At 35.8% G+C, this 15,917-nt stretch overlaps 1 protein-coding gene across 3 annotated transcripts in view; it reads right to left on the bottom strand.

Annotated features, from left to right (window-relative positions):
• Positions 1-11,156, bottom strand: part of LOC106873895 (kinesin-II 95 kDa subunit) — an 81,095-nt gene extending 69,939 nt beyond the window's left edge. For 2 of the 3 annotated variants that reach the window (XM_014921421.3, XM_052969706.2), the window contains exons 1-2: positions 11,015-11,156; positions 4,667-4,736 (exon numbers count right to left, since the gene is read on the bottom strand). In XM_014921421.3, the coding sequence (XP_014776907.1) occupies positions 4,667-4,669 (3 nt within the window). In that variant the 5' untranslated portion in view covers positions 4,670-4,736; positions 11,015-11,156. Of the gene's footprint in view, positions 1-4,666; positions 4,737-9,730; positions 10,055-11,014 lie in introns of those variants that run through there. The other variant, XM_014921422.3, reaches the window with a different exon arrangement.
• Between the last annotated feature and the right edge of the window lie 4,761 nt (positions 11,157-15,917).

The following is a 15,917-nucleotide window of genomic DNA, read 5'->3' as shown; positions in this document are numbered from 1 at the left end:
TTTCATATTACAATATGTTTTCTTCTATTTCTAAATTGCAGATGTTTTTGTTATTTTCTTTTTTAGGAAATAATTCAAAAAGTATATATATTGTTGTGGAGATCAATAAGATAGCTAAAGCTTATGCTCAAATCAAAAGCTATTGAGAAGGAATGGCTATCAGATACAATATTTGTAATCATTATGTAATGGTTTTAGGCTTGAGCTCACAGAGATAACAAAAGCTTTTTTTTATTGGTTTTGTGTGGAAGAATGGGTTGTTGTTCATTGACTTTGCAGCCCTACCTCATTAAGATTAATGAGACCATCCTCCTCCTCCTGTAACATATGTTTTCCATGATGGCAAGCAGGAGAGCCATAGAAAGTGGGCGGGTGGGCGTCCATATATATATATATATTTCTATATATATATATATATATATATAATTATGGTACTTTTAAAGATTTAAATGCAAACATCTTCAAGTTCTAGGTAAATTTTATCATGAGCTTCTTTCAGTTTCCATCTACCAAATCCACTCACAAGGCTTTGGTTGGCCCAGGTCTATAGTAGAAGACTCTTATATGAAGTGCTGTGCAGCGGAACTGAACCTAAGGCCATATTGTTGGGAAACAACCTTTCTAACCACACAGCCGCCAGAAGACAAAATAGACAGCTGGTTGAAAAGTGCGAAGTCCTTTCCAGGTGAAGAATGTGCAACCCAACATAGGTTAATGGTTAGGCATCAGACTTTGAGTTAGAAGGACTCAGAGACACAAAGAAATTTGGAAAAAGAAAATATGGAACCTTAAAGATCCATCAAATAGTTAGAAATTTAAAGAAGTTGAAGTTGAAGTATTTAATGTAAAGGAGGAGGAGGAGTTAGAGATGTAGAGCATAGAGGTCAACTGGAAGTTCCTATGAGACAGCCTATTGAATGTGTCATGATGGTGGAACAGTGAGGTAGACAGAACCATAAAAGTAAAAAGGTAGGTTTGGAAAAGATTGTAAGAATGGGGAAAACAGAGAATTATACCAGGTAGCTAGAAGAGAAGCTAGACCACAAATTTATTTAGCAAGAGGAGAAAGAGGAAGTCAGAAGTTTGTCACTGTTCTACAATGTGGGAACCAGAGGTATGAGGTGTCTTGGATTGCAAGGCAAGAGAAAAATCAAGATGTTGTGGGAGAGAATTGTATATGGATAGAAAATGGAGTGAAGTTGTGCAAGAAGGAAACCCAGGAAGACACTGGATGAAGTATTGAAGGCTGGTCTCAAAACGCTGAGCCTTATGAAAGAGATGACAAGGGACTGAGATATGTGGTGCATTGCTGTACTCCAGAAGACCTGCCCACCGCAACAGAGTTGAGATCCTAAAACCAAGGTGCTACATAAAAGCCTGTAAAATGTCATGGTGAAGGTGTATTCAGTACACTCTGTAAATTGGTTGGAGTTAGGAAGAGCATCCAGCTGTAGAAACCAAGCCAAAACAGATTATGGAATCTGGTATGGTCTTTGGCCTTGCCAGTTCCTACCAAGCCATCCAACTCATGTCAACATGGGAAACAAATATTAAATGTTGGTGATGGTTATGAATGGTATACTTAGCATTTAGTGATTTTGAAAAGAAAGAGGCATGGAAGTGCTATTACAAAAAGCTGCCTAACATTGGGACCAGTCATTCTAGTTGACAACAGCATGATAGAGATAAAGAAATTAAGGATACAAAGGCAGAGAGAGTCATTGGACCATGAAGAATTAATGCCAAGATCCTTAAAATATTTGGTGACATATCATGCAGCCTAGTAACCAACATAGTTTATCAGGTTGTACAGGAAGACACCGTACTCAATGACTGGCACAGTAGCACTATAGACAATTTTTGCAAAGATAAAGGTGATAATTTGAAAGAGAAAAATGACAAAGGTATCATATTGCTGGATCAAGCTGAGAAAAGTTATAGTAAAATTAGAGAGAGAGATGTGGTGTGTCACTAAGAAGTTAGCTTCTCAACCACATTGTTTTGGGTTCAGTCCCAGTGCATGGCACCTTAGGTAGATATCTTCTACTACTGTATCCACAAGCCAACCAAAGCTTTGTGATTGGATTTGGTAAACAGAAACTGCAAGAAGTCCGATTTGTGTGTGTGTGTGTGTGTATGTGTATATATATCATCATCGTTTAACGTCTGTCTTCCATGCATGCATGCATAGGTAGGATGGCTGACTGGAGCCGGCCAGGTAGAAGACTACTCTAGGTTACTGTGTCTGTTTTGGCAAGGTTTTTACAGCTGGATGCCCTTCCTAACACAAACCACTCTGCAGAGTGGACTCAGTGCTTTTTACATGGTACTAGCAGAGGCGATGTTAGTTTTGGCATGATTTTTACAGTTGGATGCCCTTCCAAATGCTAACCACTTTGAGTGTGAATTTGTTCAATTTCCGGATGAACTTATGGCTAAATTGTTTCAAATTTTGGCACAATGCCAGCAATTTTAGTAGGAGGTGGGACAAGTCAATTACATAATTCCCAGTACTTGACTGGTACTTTATTGCATCAATCAGGAGAAAATGAAAAGCAAAGTTAATTATAGCAGTGTTGAACTCAGAATGCAAAGAGCCACTGATTCTGCCAGCTCACTGCCTTCTTGTGGTTAAATAATAAGATTTAGCTCATCAGAGATTTTTGTTAAAAATACTACTGGCACTGAAAATATCACTGCCACCAATTAGTTCTGTAGATGATGGCACAAAAAAATCTTTAAAATGCCATAATTTGACATACTTTTCCCAGTTAGGTCTCTGAACCATAGATAGTATTTACATCAGAATTATGATATATTTTAGGTCAGTGGTTTCAAAGTAACGAAGTCGTTAAGTGCAGTACATTGCATCTGTCCATCTCATTGAAAAGACTTACAGAAATAGTGAATCATCTTCCTCATCAACACTAAATACCATCATTGAATGTTCTGGAGAGGTGATATAATTTTGCAAAATTAATTAAAATAAACAGTCAAATTAACCCTTTTGATACCAACCCACTTGAGACTATCCCTAGTTCTACGATACAAACTTCCTGTTTTGAAGTGATCTAAATTAGAACCTCCAATCAAAATTTCATGATAACTTATGTTTCAAACTCCAGCTTCATAGTGACAAAGTTATTCTACTAAATTCTTCAGTATTTTCAAAATTAACTGAAACAAAATCAGCATATTTTAACAGAAATATGGTAACAAAAAAGGTTAAATATAACAGCTTAATTTTAATTAGTGTAACAAAATTCAAAACATTTTTGATAAATTAATGATGAAATTAATGTTAGTGTTTTGAATTTAAATTGTGTTGTTATTTTCATAGAGATCTGTAATCCACTAATGTGAATAACATTTCCAAAATATAACTAGGGATGAATCTATGGAGCCATGGTGGACAATAGTCTGATAAAGTTTCTGCATTTAGATACTCTCTGACATCGCCGTCGTTTAACGTCTGCTTTCCATGCTAGCATGGGTTGGACGATTTGACTGAGGACTGGTGAAACCAGATGGCTACACCAGGCTCCAATCTGATTTGGCAGAGTTTCTACAGCTGGATGCCCTTCCTAACGCCAACCACTCAGAGAGTGTAGTGGGTGCTTTTACATGTCACCCGCACGAAGGCCAGTCAGGCGGTACTGGCAACGGCCATGCTCATCTCGCTCGAAAAACCTCATGTGTCACCCGCACAAGAGCCAGTCCAGGGGCACCGGCAACGATCTCGGCATGGCTATTGAAATTCTGTTACAAGGTTATTATCCTTTCTAATACTCTACAAGTTTGTCATACACGTTCCATTTCCTATTCTTACTCTTCTTCTGTTCTTGACTGCCTGATTTGCTGTTTGGCCTTACCAGTTAAACAGATCTTTCACAGGGGTACCAAGTCTTAGGACTGTAAGGTCTGTTCTTGATAAAGTTTGCTGTAATGATTTGCTAGGAAAATCATCATAGCAGGTAAGAATTATAATTGCTTTATGCAAAGTATTCAATAAAACAGATATGGCTTAGCTGATTACCAATAGTTCAATTAATAATTTTTCCTAACACATCTGGTTTTTGGTCACAGCATTACTACTATTTTATCTCTTTCCAACTCCACCCTGTCACTTTCACCCTTTCTTCTAAATGTGAGATGTCATGTTGCTCCTCTATAGCAAGAAACCTGCTCTGCCACCTTACACCATACTTTAGCCCCACTCCAGTTGGGGTTCATAGCTGCTTGACAATCTCACTAGTGTTGGTGACACAAAAATGCATCCAGTACATGCTGAAAAGTGGACAGTGTAAGGAAGAGTATCAGGGTATAGAGGTCAAGCCAAAGCAGACACTGGAGTACCACGCAGTCCACTGACCCACTGGATCCTGTCAAACCGTCCAACCCATGCCACCATGGGATGTGGATGTTAAATGATGATGATGAAAAGTGGACATCAGAACAATTTTAAATTTTAATGTGAAGCCATCAAATACTCCTTAATTATTCTGCTAAATCTAGCATGCAAGGAACTACTAAATGCCCCTTAATTATTCTACTAAATTTATCATGTTTCACCAAACCCCAATCTTCTTTATGAAGACGGCTGTATCTGCCCTTTCCAAAACAACTGTAAAAGATGGATAACTGAGAATGAAGGATAAATATTTACCATTTTGTTGGATGGAGTCTTTCAATTAGAATGTTATCGCAGTATAGAATCACAGTTGCAATACATAATCCTGCAATAGAAAATAGACAAAAAAGAAAAATTACAGGTTAGAAAATATATCTTCATACATCATTATAAGGAAACGTATAGATAAAATATTTTCAACCACAGATCAGATTAGATTCCCCTTATGCTGCAATGCAAGCAGTGCACCAGCATGGTTGTAACTGTGATGCTTATGCAAACTAAATAGCTAAGAAGATGCTCGAACTATTAAAATGCTATGTCCACAGAAGGAAAGAATGTGACTCAATGCTGATCACATATCAATGATAAATGTTAGACATTCTGGAATATCTAATTGGAAACCATTGCCACATTGGTCTGTTTAAGCAGAGCAAACCAGGGTCACACTATAACAAATGACTACCTAGGACAGTGGTTCTCAATTGTTTTTTGCCTATGAACTACTTTGATTCCTATTTTATACAAGAAAGTAGAGGTCTCAGTCATTTGATGTCTAGAAACTTCTATTATATTTTTATGATTAAATATTATTAGGAATTGTATAAAAGAAATTCAAAATATTTTGTGTTGTAGAAATATAACCAACTTGTTGCACATAAAAAAGGAAAAAAAACAAGCACCCAGTACAGCCAGTAAAGTAGTCAGGATTAGGAAGAACCTTCAGTATTATAATCTAAGCCAAAAACGAAACATACAAGTAAGATGCAGCTCTCCAATCTGTCATTGGTTAGACAGTACAACATGTACTGTCCAACCAATGCCAACATAGAAGGTAGATTTTGAAAGAGGATGATGATGGTTTGTCAATTTACAATTTTCCTATTAATCTAACAATGAACCATGCATGAGTGTACAGTAGTTGTAGTTGAAATGATATTGTATCATTGTCACTTGATGAAGATGAAAATAAGAAAGAATTAAAACGATATAGTGGTAGAGTGTCAGGTCACTTGTGAGATCTCTCATGAGTGCTACTGGTAACACGGAATCCAGCACAACCAGTTGCATGGTCGGGTCATCCATTACTAAACTGGCATCCCTACTAGACTTGCTTAGCTATGTCCACATGCTAAACTTCAATCCATAAAATAACTGGACAAAAGAAGATAAAATACAAACATAGCATTTAACATGTTTCACCAGTGTATTCTGTTTGTGGAAAAGAGCTAAATCAATCTAGGATTGATGAGCTACTTAATTTTGTAATTTTTTTCATATTAGTCTACAGAAGAAGCACTGTCTTCTTAAATGAATCGACTGTCTTGGTTCTACAGGAGATGAGGTGTGAATAGTGTTTACTTAAATATTTCATTTGATGCATTATAAGAAGCTGGTAATAAGTTGTACTATTATGCTAATCACTAAACTAATGCTTTCTTTGCCTGCAAGAGAGGGGAAGACACTAACTTATAAAAGTGTCCCATATTTCATTTAGTGGAAATTAGTGAATTCAATTGAATTTGCTTGGTCTATCAAGCAAAATTTTAAAGAATCTGAGATATTTTCTTTTCCGAAGTTTTCCCAGTCTTTGGAGAACAGAGTATGTCTATAACTGTTCAAGTTTATCAAAATAGAAATTTGGCAAATTGTGTTTTTTTAACAGTTTATTCTGGAGAAAAGGGGTGAATATATGGCCTTTGGAAATGATATGGTCCAGCTGTAGAGCACATTGTTTGAAGGCAACGGGGAAAACACTGTTACAGCTGAGGGCATTGTTGATATGAAGTTTCTAAAGATTTGTTAGTGCTAGGTGGGTATGTGAACATGTTGGGGAGCCAGGTGGAATGAAGACAGACAGTTTTGTAGGAAATTTACTTAGAGTGTGCTGTGTAGAAATGGATATAAAGCAAACAGCAAGTGTATAGGATTTTTCTATGGAATGGTGCCTACAGAATATGGTTGAGAAATGGAATAAAGGAGAATTCCCAAAATGTTAGGAGAAATCCTTTTGACAGGTGATCAAAAGAATCAAGTGCAGTTTGAGAAGCATAAGAGCTTGCAAGATATGATATCAAGGACAAATACATTATCTGCAGTAGAAGATTAAAGCTATCCACTCCAAGTGTTGTAGGTCATGTTTTTCATCTAAAATGCCACAGCACATGTATGTGTGAATCAGTTTTATTTTGGAATGTGTGGGATGTGGAGAAATATGACTGATGGTTTCAGTCAACTACTTAGTTGTCTCTGATGTCAGAGATAGTTTATCATAGAATTGGTGGAGATCTGAACAGTTAGTGGAGTACCATGAGATCAGGGAAGGATGGGTAGTCATAGTGTCATAGTGTAGTATTTGTGTAGTGTGTAAATGAGATGGACAATGGTCACACTAAATGGCAGATGCAAAGATGGTAACAGTTTCATTGAAGCTATGAATGGAGATGAGAAAGGGATCAAGGCTAATTGGAATATCTATGTGTCAGTCAGGGGTGTGTGAAGAGAGGATGAAATCAAAATGATGTAAAAAATTAAGAATTGTGGAAGACCCCGTTTTTGCACCAGCAGCATGTGTGGGATGAAATAAATGAGTGATGAAGAGCTGTACCTATTGACATCACTGAGGTTGATGACTTCAGTGAAGTGTAATATGACAACATAAAGTCAAAATAATCGATGATCAAGTATAGTAAGCAAATCAAAATGAACACAAAGCAATCAATATCTAGGATAACGAATAACAGTTGCATCATTGAAAACATACATATAGATCCTATGTCTAATATAATAATAGAATAAGTGAGAAAGTCAGGAGCTTTTTTTTTTTTTTCAAAAGGAATTCTATAGAAAAACATTTTGGTGTAGATTACTGAAGTAAAAAAAAAAATAGAAAATGAAGTGCATGATTTGAGAGGATTTGGAATAAAGTTGTTGAGAATGTTGGTATAATTTTCTTACATCTACTTTTCCTTGCTGGCACCAGTCTTAGTGTCCTGCTACTTATCACAGTCCTTTCTTATCTAGGACACACACCAACAGTGGAAACTAGACATCCTTGTTGTAGTCAAGAGGTCATCACCACCAAGACAAGATTAAAGCATCCCTCTTCTGCTTTATGTCAGCTGTGCTCCTGCTATTTTTTTTCTTGGTATGATTTTTATTAAATAGCTGGATGCCCTAGCCTATCAAAGGGAAACAAACTGCTTTAGAATATCGTGGATTGGGTGCATTTCATCTAGCATCAGCACAAGAGAAGTTGTCTGACAAGACTGAAGCGCACCCTCTGTCTTATGTCACCTCTATTTGTTCCTTCTCTGGCTGTAGTGATAACAGCCAAAAATGACAAGCCAAAGAGGAGCCTCTATATGGTTGTTTGACTAACAACAAATAAAGCCCAAATCTCTTGCAAGTCACACCTTATTGTTTTATAAAGGAGACGTTAGCTACATCATCATTGTTTTAATACTCATTTTGTATGCTTGCATGGATCAGATAGAACTGGGTAAGGCAGATTTTCTATAGCTGGACGCTCTTCCTATCACCAAACTTCACCTGTTTCCAAGCAATGCAATACTTCTCCTTGGTTGGACATGATTTTACAGAAGACCAGAAATTAAGATCACCACTTGTACGACAGTGATACACATACTTTACAACTATCATATGATAGCAAAGGGATACAAACATGCACACTCACCCATGCAGATACAAGCACCCCACCCCATGTATACACACACAATGGTTTTTCTTTTTTTCCCCCAGTTTCCAGCAACTAAATCCACCAACATGGCTTTGGCTGCCCAAGTTGCCATAGTGGAACTGAACCAAAAGAACCATACAGTTGGGAAGTGAACTTTTTAACCAGACAGCCTTGCCTATGTCTGGAAAATATAAAAAGTGTATGGTAGAAGGAGTCATTGATTATGGATTCGGTCTGACTTATGAACTAATCCTAAGCAATTCAAGGGACAGAAAAAAAGCTGCAGTTCAATGGTACTACAAAATTGAGAATATATATTTTTTGTTCATTTCCATCAAGATATAAGGCTTAGGAAGGAACTGACTGCAGGCAACATTTTAAAAAATAACCAATATTCCACAATAGTTTCTGTTTCGTATGTGGAGATCAACAGATTACAGCTAGAGTATATGGCAGTTTTGTAAAATAACAAAAAAACCTCTGATAAGAATATGGTTTCAAAGAAAGATCACTGGAATGTATTACAAAAAATTGAGCAAATAAGATTGCTTTTGTGCTTTGTAAAGTGAAGAATTGTCCTTATTATTAGTCAACATGCAACATTTTAAAATTTGGTTGACCAGTTTTGAATTTGCATCTGTCTCTTTCCTGAACAGTTGATTTAATCAACTGGTAGATGTGGATGATAATGTTTACTAGTCATATTTTCCACAAACTGTGGGAAGCCAAAGGGGAGACTTATAAATAATTTACACTATTGACAGGGATTTTAAACGAGAAAATTCAAAAATGCAATGCTTTGGTAACATCTTAAAATGTTAGTAGGGATTTCTAAAATTGACATATGATCACAAACTATGGTGACAGTATAATTTATACTAATGTTATGGACCCAAGAAGGATGAAAAGGTAACGTAGGCTTGGATTTGAACTTAGAACATAAAATAAGGCACTAAATACCAGAGGGTATTCTGTCCACCGTTTTACCAGTTCGGAAAATCAACTACTTTATAGTAATAATAAATTTAGTTAGCTAATCGTACTACAAGTTTCGATTTTCAGTAATTCCTTATATCTCACAGAACACACAAGACAATTTTTATTCTTTGATGAAAAAGTGGCACAAATCTTTTAACCTGAATTTTTAAAAAAATCCATTCAAAATGAATTATTTTGCCGTAATAAAAATACAAAAAACCCTTCATAATAACAAACAAAAGGTTTGGTAAAAATGTAAAGAAATATTTAAGAATATTCTCGTACATTTAAAAATCTATATACAAAAATATATCGCGAAATATTGTTTTTCTTTACTAATAAGATATTATTATCAGAAAATTTTTCAAGTAAGCAATAAATGTTATACATTTGAAGACAGCTAAAACATAAATATTAATTACCGTCCGTTATTAATAAGCTTATCTTCTAGAATGATTAAATACATCATCTGAATCAAAACAGTTGGGTCAGAAATATCATCAGAGATTATCAACACAGATGCAAACTTCGACGTTCTCGTTTTACAATGATCTTTTAAATGAATTTAAACTGGATTATAAATTCCTGAAGTCGAATAAACGATAGACTCCCGATAAACAGTTCGCAACCCAGTTTCAATTCTCATTTTACTTTAAATACATTAGAAATATCTCTAAAAAGGATCGAACATCAAAACATTGCAATTTATATTCTCCTTCTATAAAGGCGAGGCCTTGTGCCTTTGCAAGAAATCAATATTCTGACCCAACAGGTCATCTTACCTTTACATCTACGAGAGAATCGGGAGTGTCATTTTTTTTCTTGCAATTCAACAAATATTTTACCGTTTTCAAAAACAATTAAAAAAATTATATATTAAATATAATGTACTGAAGATGGTCAGATATAATTGGCTGTTTTAATACCCATGATAAAATGGTAAGACATCAGAACGACACTAAATTGATGCATTCGTAAGTAGTGTTTTAATGTGCTAAGCATGAGTAAGCATAACAACTGAGCTTAATAATAGTTATCTACATGATTAATCATCGAAAGTATAGCTAGAAATGTTAGCTTTAATAACAAATGAAAGAAATTTGGCTGATTAGAAAATATATACCTATATATTTTCATAAGATCATAATCATATGCTTAAAACAGAATGCGAACATAGGAAAAAAAAAAAAAAAAAAAAAAAAAGAGTGCGAACTTTTTTTCCCTAATTTCGCTGTATCTTATTTTTCAAAGTCAATACTTAGTTTAAATATACATATATCATTTTTCAACAGCTCTGAATTAATCATTAATCAATAAATTATTTAACCATATAAATTACATCAACAAAAGGAAAGATACGTTGTGAATTCTATAATTTTAACCAAGAAATTAAACAGGCTAGAATCTTTCTCGTTTAAATTGTTCACTGATATCTTAACCAACAATATTTCTTCACCCACTTCTGTTATGAATGTAATGTAGCTCTAATGTAATGTACATTTTAAAAATAGAAGTTAAAAGGAAGACGAATTAGTAAGCCATTATGATGTTTGTGTATGTAGCTGAATGCGGTCACCATGCCAATCGCTGGTGGACACCTCTATAATACTTATACAGCAAGAATTGTAACACAATATTAACCAGCTTCAAGCAGCGTTATTTTAAGAGTAAAAAAAGGCTATAGCAAAGCAAAATAATCATCTTACCTAGGATGAAAATATTAAAGGCTTGGAAACTAAAGAAGTCGGTCTTGGTCAAAATAATATTCGACCGACCTTTCTATCTTTATAGACAAAAATACCAGTGGATCGCCACAACATTAGCTGATAACAGCCACCTAGGTTGTGTGGAAATAGAGGAAGCATTGAGAGTTAACTCCCTTGGTTAACTGAACACCCTTCGTCTATCATCCTACCTCACCCCGTCTCCGCCCTTCTCTCAATAAAACTCTCTATTCTTGACAGTTGTGAGCCAGTCTTGAGGAAGAAATTTGATACGATATATTTTGAACATCAGTTTTATTATGCTTCGTTTTACCTCATCACTAGCGTTCTATATTTCTTTTATTCTTTTATACAAATTATAAAGTTTAAATCTAATTATATATATATATATATATATATATATATATATATATATATATATATGAAAAAATAACAAAAAAAAACACACACACACACACATTTTAGATGCGTCTCTTACTGTTTGTTTCAAAAGTAATTTTTTTTCTTAAGCACACATTGATTGGCAAGACGTTCTCTTTGAAATATGATGAGGACCAAACTTTAACGGTGCGTATTTATTTACTGCTTCTATCATCAGTCTGGCAGTAATATCAGAGAATGCAATGTAGGAAAAGTAAATTACACACACACATAAAGTTAGTATTTATCCTCATTGAAACGTGAATGTTCTGTTAGAACAAACTATACTGTGGTAGATACCACGAGAGAAACTTTATACTGGCTTTTAGTGCTAAATGCATTCATGTTTATATCGCTAGCGCAGGGGTTTTCAAACTTTTTGACTTGCGGACCCCTTTATATTTCACGCTTATGAAATTTATACATAAATATTTGCTTAAAATAACATATATTTTTACATTTATTTATTTAACAGTATTTAACAAATAGGTTTATTGTCAATTAAAAGATTTCGATTAAAAAACATATATAAAATCAAATTGCCCATAAAAAGTATTTGCTGTCCACGGACCCCCTGCGCTAGCGAACAGTGGATTCGAAGTTAGTGTTCGAATTTCTAAAGAGGAAAGTGTGTCTATGTTCCCTCCACCGCTTTCAATATGCTTTAAATGAGTTGATAGTGGAGGCATTTTTTTTCTCCAGTTAGAAATAAAAGTTTGCGTATATGTTTGATGGGGACAGTTAATTATAGTTATAGAGTTTGCAACATTAAATATGGAAGGTACAAACCCAGGTTCAAAATTTTTATTAACAAGGTTGATTTTCTTTCTATCTTAATATCAAACAAACACAGGTATACTCTTTTACTTGTTTCAGTCTTTTGACTGTGGCCATGCTGGAGCACCACCTTTAGTCAATTAAATCGACTCCAGGACTTATTCTTTAGAAGCCTAGTACTTATTCTATCAGTCTCTTTTGCTGAACCGCTAAGTTACGGGGACATAAACACACCAGCATCGGTTGTCAAGCGATGTTGGGGGGGGGGGACAAACACATACACACATACATATATATATACATATATACGACGGGCTTCTTTCAGATTCCGTCTACCAAATCCACTTACAAGGCTTTGGTCGGCCCGAGGCTATAGTAGAAGACACTTGCCCAAGATGCCACGCAGTGGGACTGAACCCAGGACCATGTGGTTGGTAAGCAAGCTACTTACCACACAGCCACTCCTACACTATATTTGTACATAAATCAAATCAGATAAATCCAATAATGAAAAAGTAATGTATCAAATCAATCCAAAAATGTTTATACGCTCGTTCGTTTTTTAGGAGGATGTTCAAAGCATTTTCATTGCCCCAACGAAAATTTTAGTGGGTGCGCTTGCACCCCCTCTTTCTGAGTTTATGTATGGAAACACTAATTTCAATAACAGAATATTTATATACATATACATATATTTTTTGTCATTCACTTGTTTCAGTCATTAGACTGCGGCCATGCTGGGGCACCGCCTCGAAGAATTTTAATCGAATAAATCGACCGCAGTACTTTTTGTTTTTAAAGCCTGGCACTTATTCTGTCGGATCTCTTTTGCCGAACAGCTAGGTTACGGGGATGTAAACATACCAACACTGGTTGTCAAGCGGTGATGGGGGACAAATGGCATAAGCACACATACACACATGACGGGCTTCTTTCAGTTTCCGTCTAACAAATCCGATTACAAGGCTTTGGTTGGCCCAAGATTATAGTGGAAGGCACTTATCCCAGGTACCATGTATGGGACTGAACCCGGCACCATGTGGTTGGGAAGAAAACCTCTTACTACACACCCACACCTGCGCTTATATATATGTGTGTGTGTATGTGTGTGTGTGTGTGTGTGTGTGTATAGATGCATATATATATATATATATATATATATATATATATATATATATATATACATATATATATATATATATATATATATATATATATATATATATATATATATATATATATATATATATATATATATGTAAGAACGACCGTGCGAACTCAAAAAGGAGCAATGGTGACGAATGGAAAAACAGAGGACTTCTTTTATTTAAACGTGTCACACGGTCGAACACAAAATAATATATCAATGATGATATACAAATATGTTATGCTATGATAACATAGATGACCAGTAATGAAAGACCACAACCGTATGAGATGAATAACAGAGGTATTTATTATAGCGTTAAAGATGTATGTGTATTTGAGAGTGTGAATGCGACATATAAGAACATAATCAAAGACAGGCCGTCATACAAAGAAAAGTATGTATGTGAGTGATACATGTATGTGTATGTGAGATATTACAGCAGATAGAAAGAGTCAGTAACACGTGAGCATTTATACCAGTTCTTGAGTACACAATAAGATGAGTCTGTATGTGAAAGTAGTTGAGGCTGTGAGTGTGGCAGAGCGATCACTAGTTGTGATGCGGTGGCTTCCATGCCGGGCCGTGATTCTTGTTATACAGATGTTCGTCGCTGGCTGAAATCTCTTGTCTGTTTATTATCGTGGTGAAGCTAAGTCACCTAACAGAATCGAAGAGAGAGATGTGCCGCGGTGGTTTAGTTTGGTGTACATAGAAAGTCGTGTAGACGCTGGTGGAGATTGATGCTGGTTAGTAGTAATCGTAGAATCGTGTTGGTCATGACGATGATGCTGGTTAGTAGTCGTAGACTCGTGTTGCTGATGTGGCGGCGTAGTTGGTGGTCATCGTTGGACGAAGCTGTTGATGTGTCGCTGGCTGCCGCTGCTGCTGCTGTCGTGTGGTACACGGAACAGATCTCAAAGAGAAACTGAACCGAGACCAATTTGCTGGGTATGAGTTGCTATTTATAGCGTTCAGGGGGCTCCAAGACGGTAGCAGAAAAACATTATCACGTGACCTTATTAAGGGCTGTGATTGGTCAATTTGCGTTCTGGCGGGAACGGTTCGAAGAAGTTGCCGCTTCGAATATTAATCAGTCACGTGATGACAAGGAGATGGGTTCTCCGCTACGCTCGCGCTTGTTTATATTTAAATGAGAAGAATGGCGATAGCAATTTTGTATCTTTTGGCGATAGGTAGTTTCACTACATATATATATATATATATATATATATATATATATATATATATATATATATATATATATATATATACATGTATTCATACTCACATTCATATATGTACATATGTAGATCGTAGTTTCGATTCCCTTCCACGAGAGTTCCGGACCCCAGCATCGAACTCATTTGCATACAGCCAATCAGAGCTCACCTTGATCATGTCAAGTTAACAAAGTAAACTCTACCAAGTAAACTCAAGACGAAGAACGGTGTTGTAAATCGACTGATCGCCAAGTTGTGCCTGATTTTAGGAGTCATGTAACTAGATAGGTTTGCATCTATGCCTATTATCGGATTTTGTTAGGGCCTCGTATGGTAAAGATGTGGATGGGAAAAATGTGGGTAGAGGGTGATGTGCTAGCAAACCCCTCCCCTTACTGCTTTATAAAGTAAACAACAACACAAATAACTACGCAGAGGCAGCCATGGTTGAAACAAGAACAAGACCAACAAGCATTCTTAAAAGAGAAAAGAAGCATGGTCATTCCTTATCCAAGTGACCTAATCTTATAGTCCATCATTTGTTATACGTTCATGAATTAGTTTGATAGTCGAGCTCTGATTGGTTATATGCAAATGAGTTCATAACTGGGGTCCGGAACTCTCGTGGGAAAAAAAATGTCGCGTCCCGTACTGGTGAAATGTTATGATTTCGGTTACTTATATTGCATGGGAACCGAGTAACTGGCCCCGTGAGTCCTGAATCTCACGACAGTAATATCTGGGGACAGGAGCGTATACGCGCATGTATGTGTGTGTGTATATATATATATATATCCATTTTTCTGAAAGTCATCCAAAGTCGGGGTGAGGGGCAGGAGTCTGTAGTTATGCCTATGTATGTATATATATATATATATATATATATATATATATATATATACACATATATGTCTTGTCATAGAGTGACCCATGGCTTCGCATCCATCCATCCATCCATCCATCTATCCATCCACACGTACACAACCACACACACACACACACGCACACACACACACACACACACACACACACACACATACACACATGTATATAGCGTTCCTGTTGAATAGAGTCGGAAATTGTCTAGCACGCACGAAACTTTTAACTCTTCGATTATGTATACGTATTTCAAGCATCGTAGATGACGACTGAACCAAATACAAAAAAAAAAAAAAAAAAAAAAAAGATTTTTAATACCCGCTCCATTTTCATAATTTATTTAGTTTTGACCTTTTTCTCTTTTTGATTTTTTTTTTCTTCTGGTCTATATCATAAAAAAGTTTTATGTTTTAGAAGACTGATAATCTCAGATGTTTAA

Source organism: Octopus bimaculoides, chromosome 7, assembly GCF_046866305.1.
Source record: "Octopus bimaculoides isolate indiv1 chromosome 7, ASM4686630v1, whole genome shotgun sequence".
NCBI classification, from domain to species: domain Eukaryota; kingdom Metazoa; phylum Mollusca; class Cephalopoda; order Octopoda; family Octopodidae; genus Octopus; species Octopus bimaculoides.
This window is presented reverse-complemented; position numbering and strand designations above follow the sequence as displayed.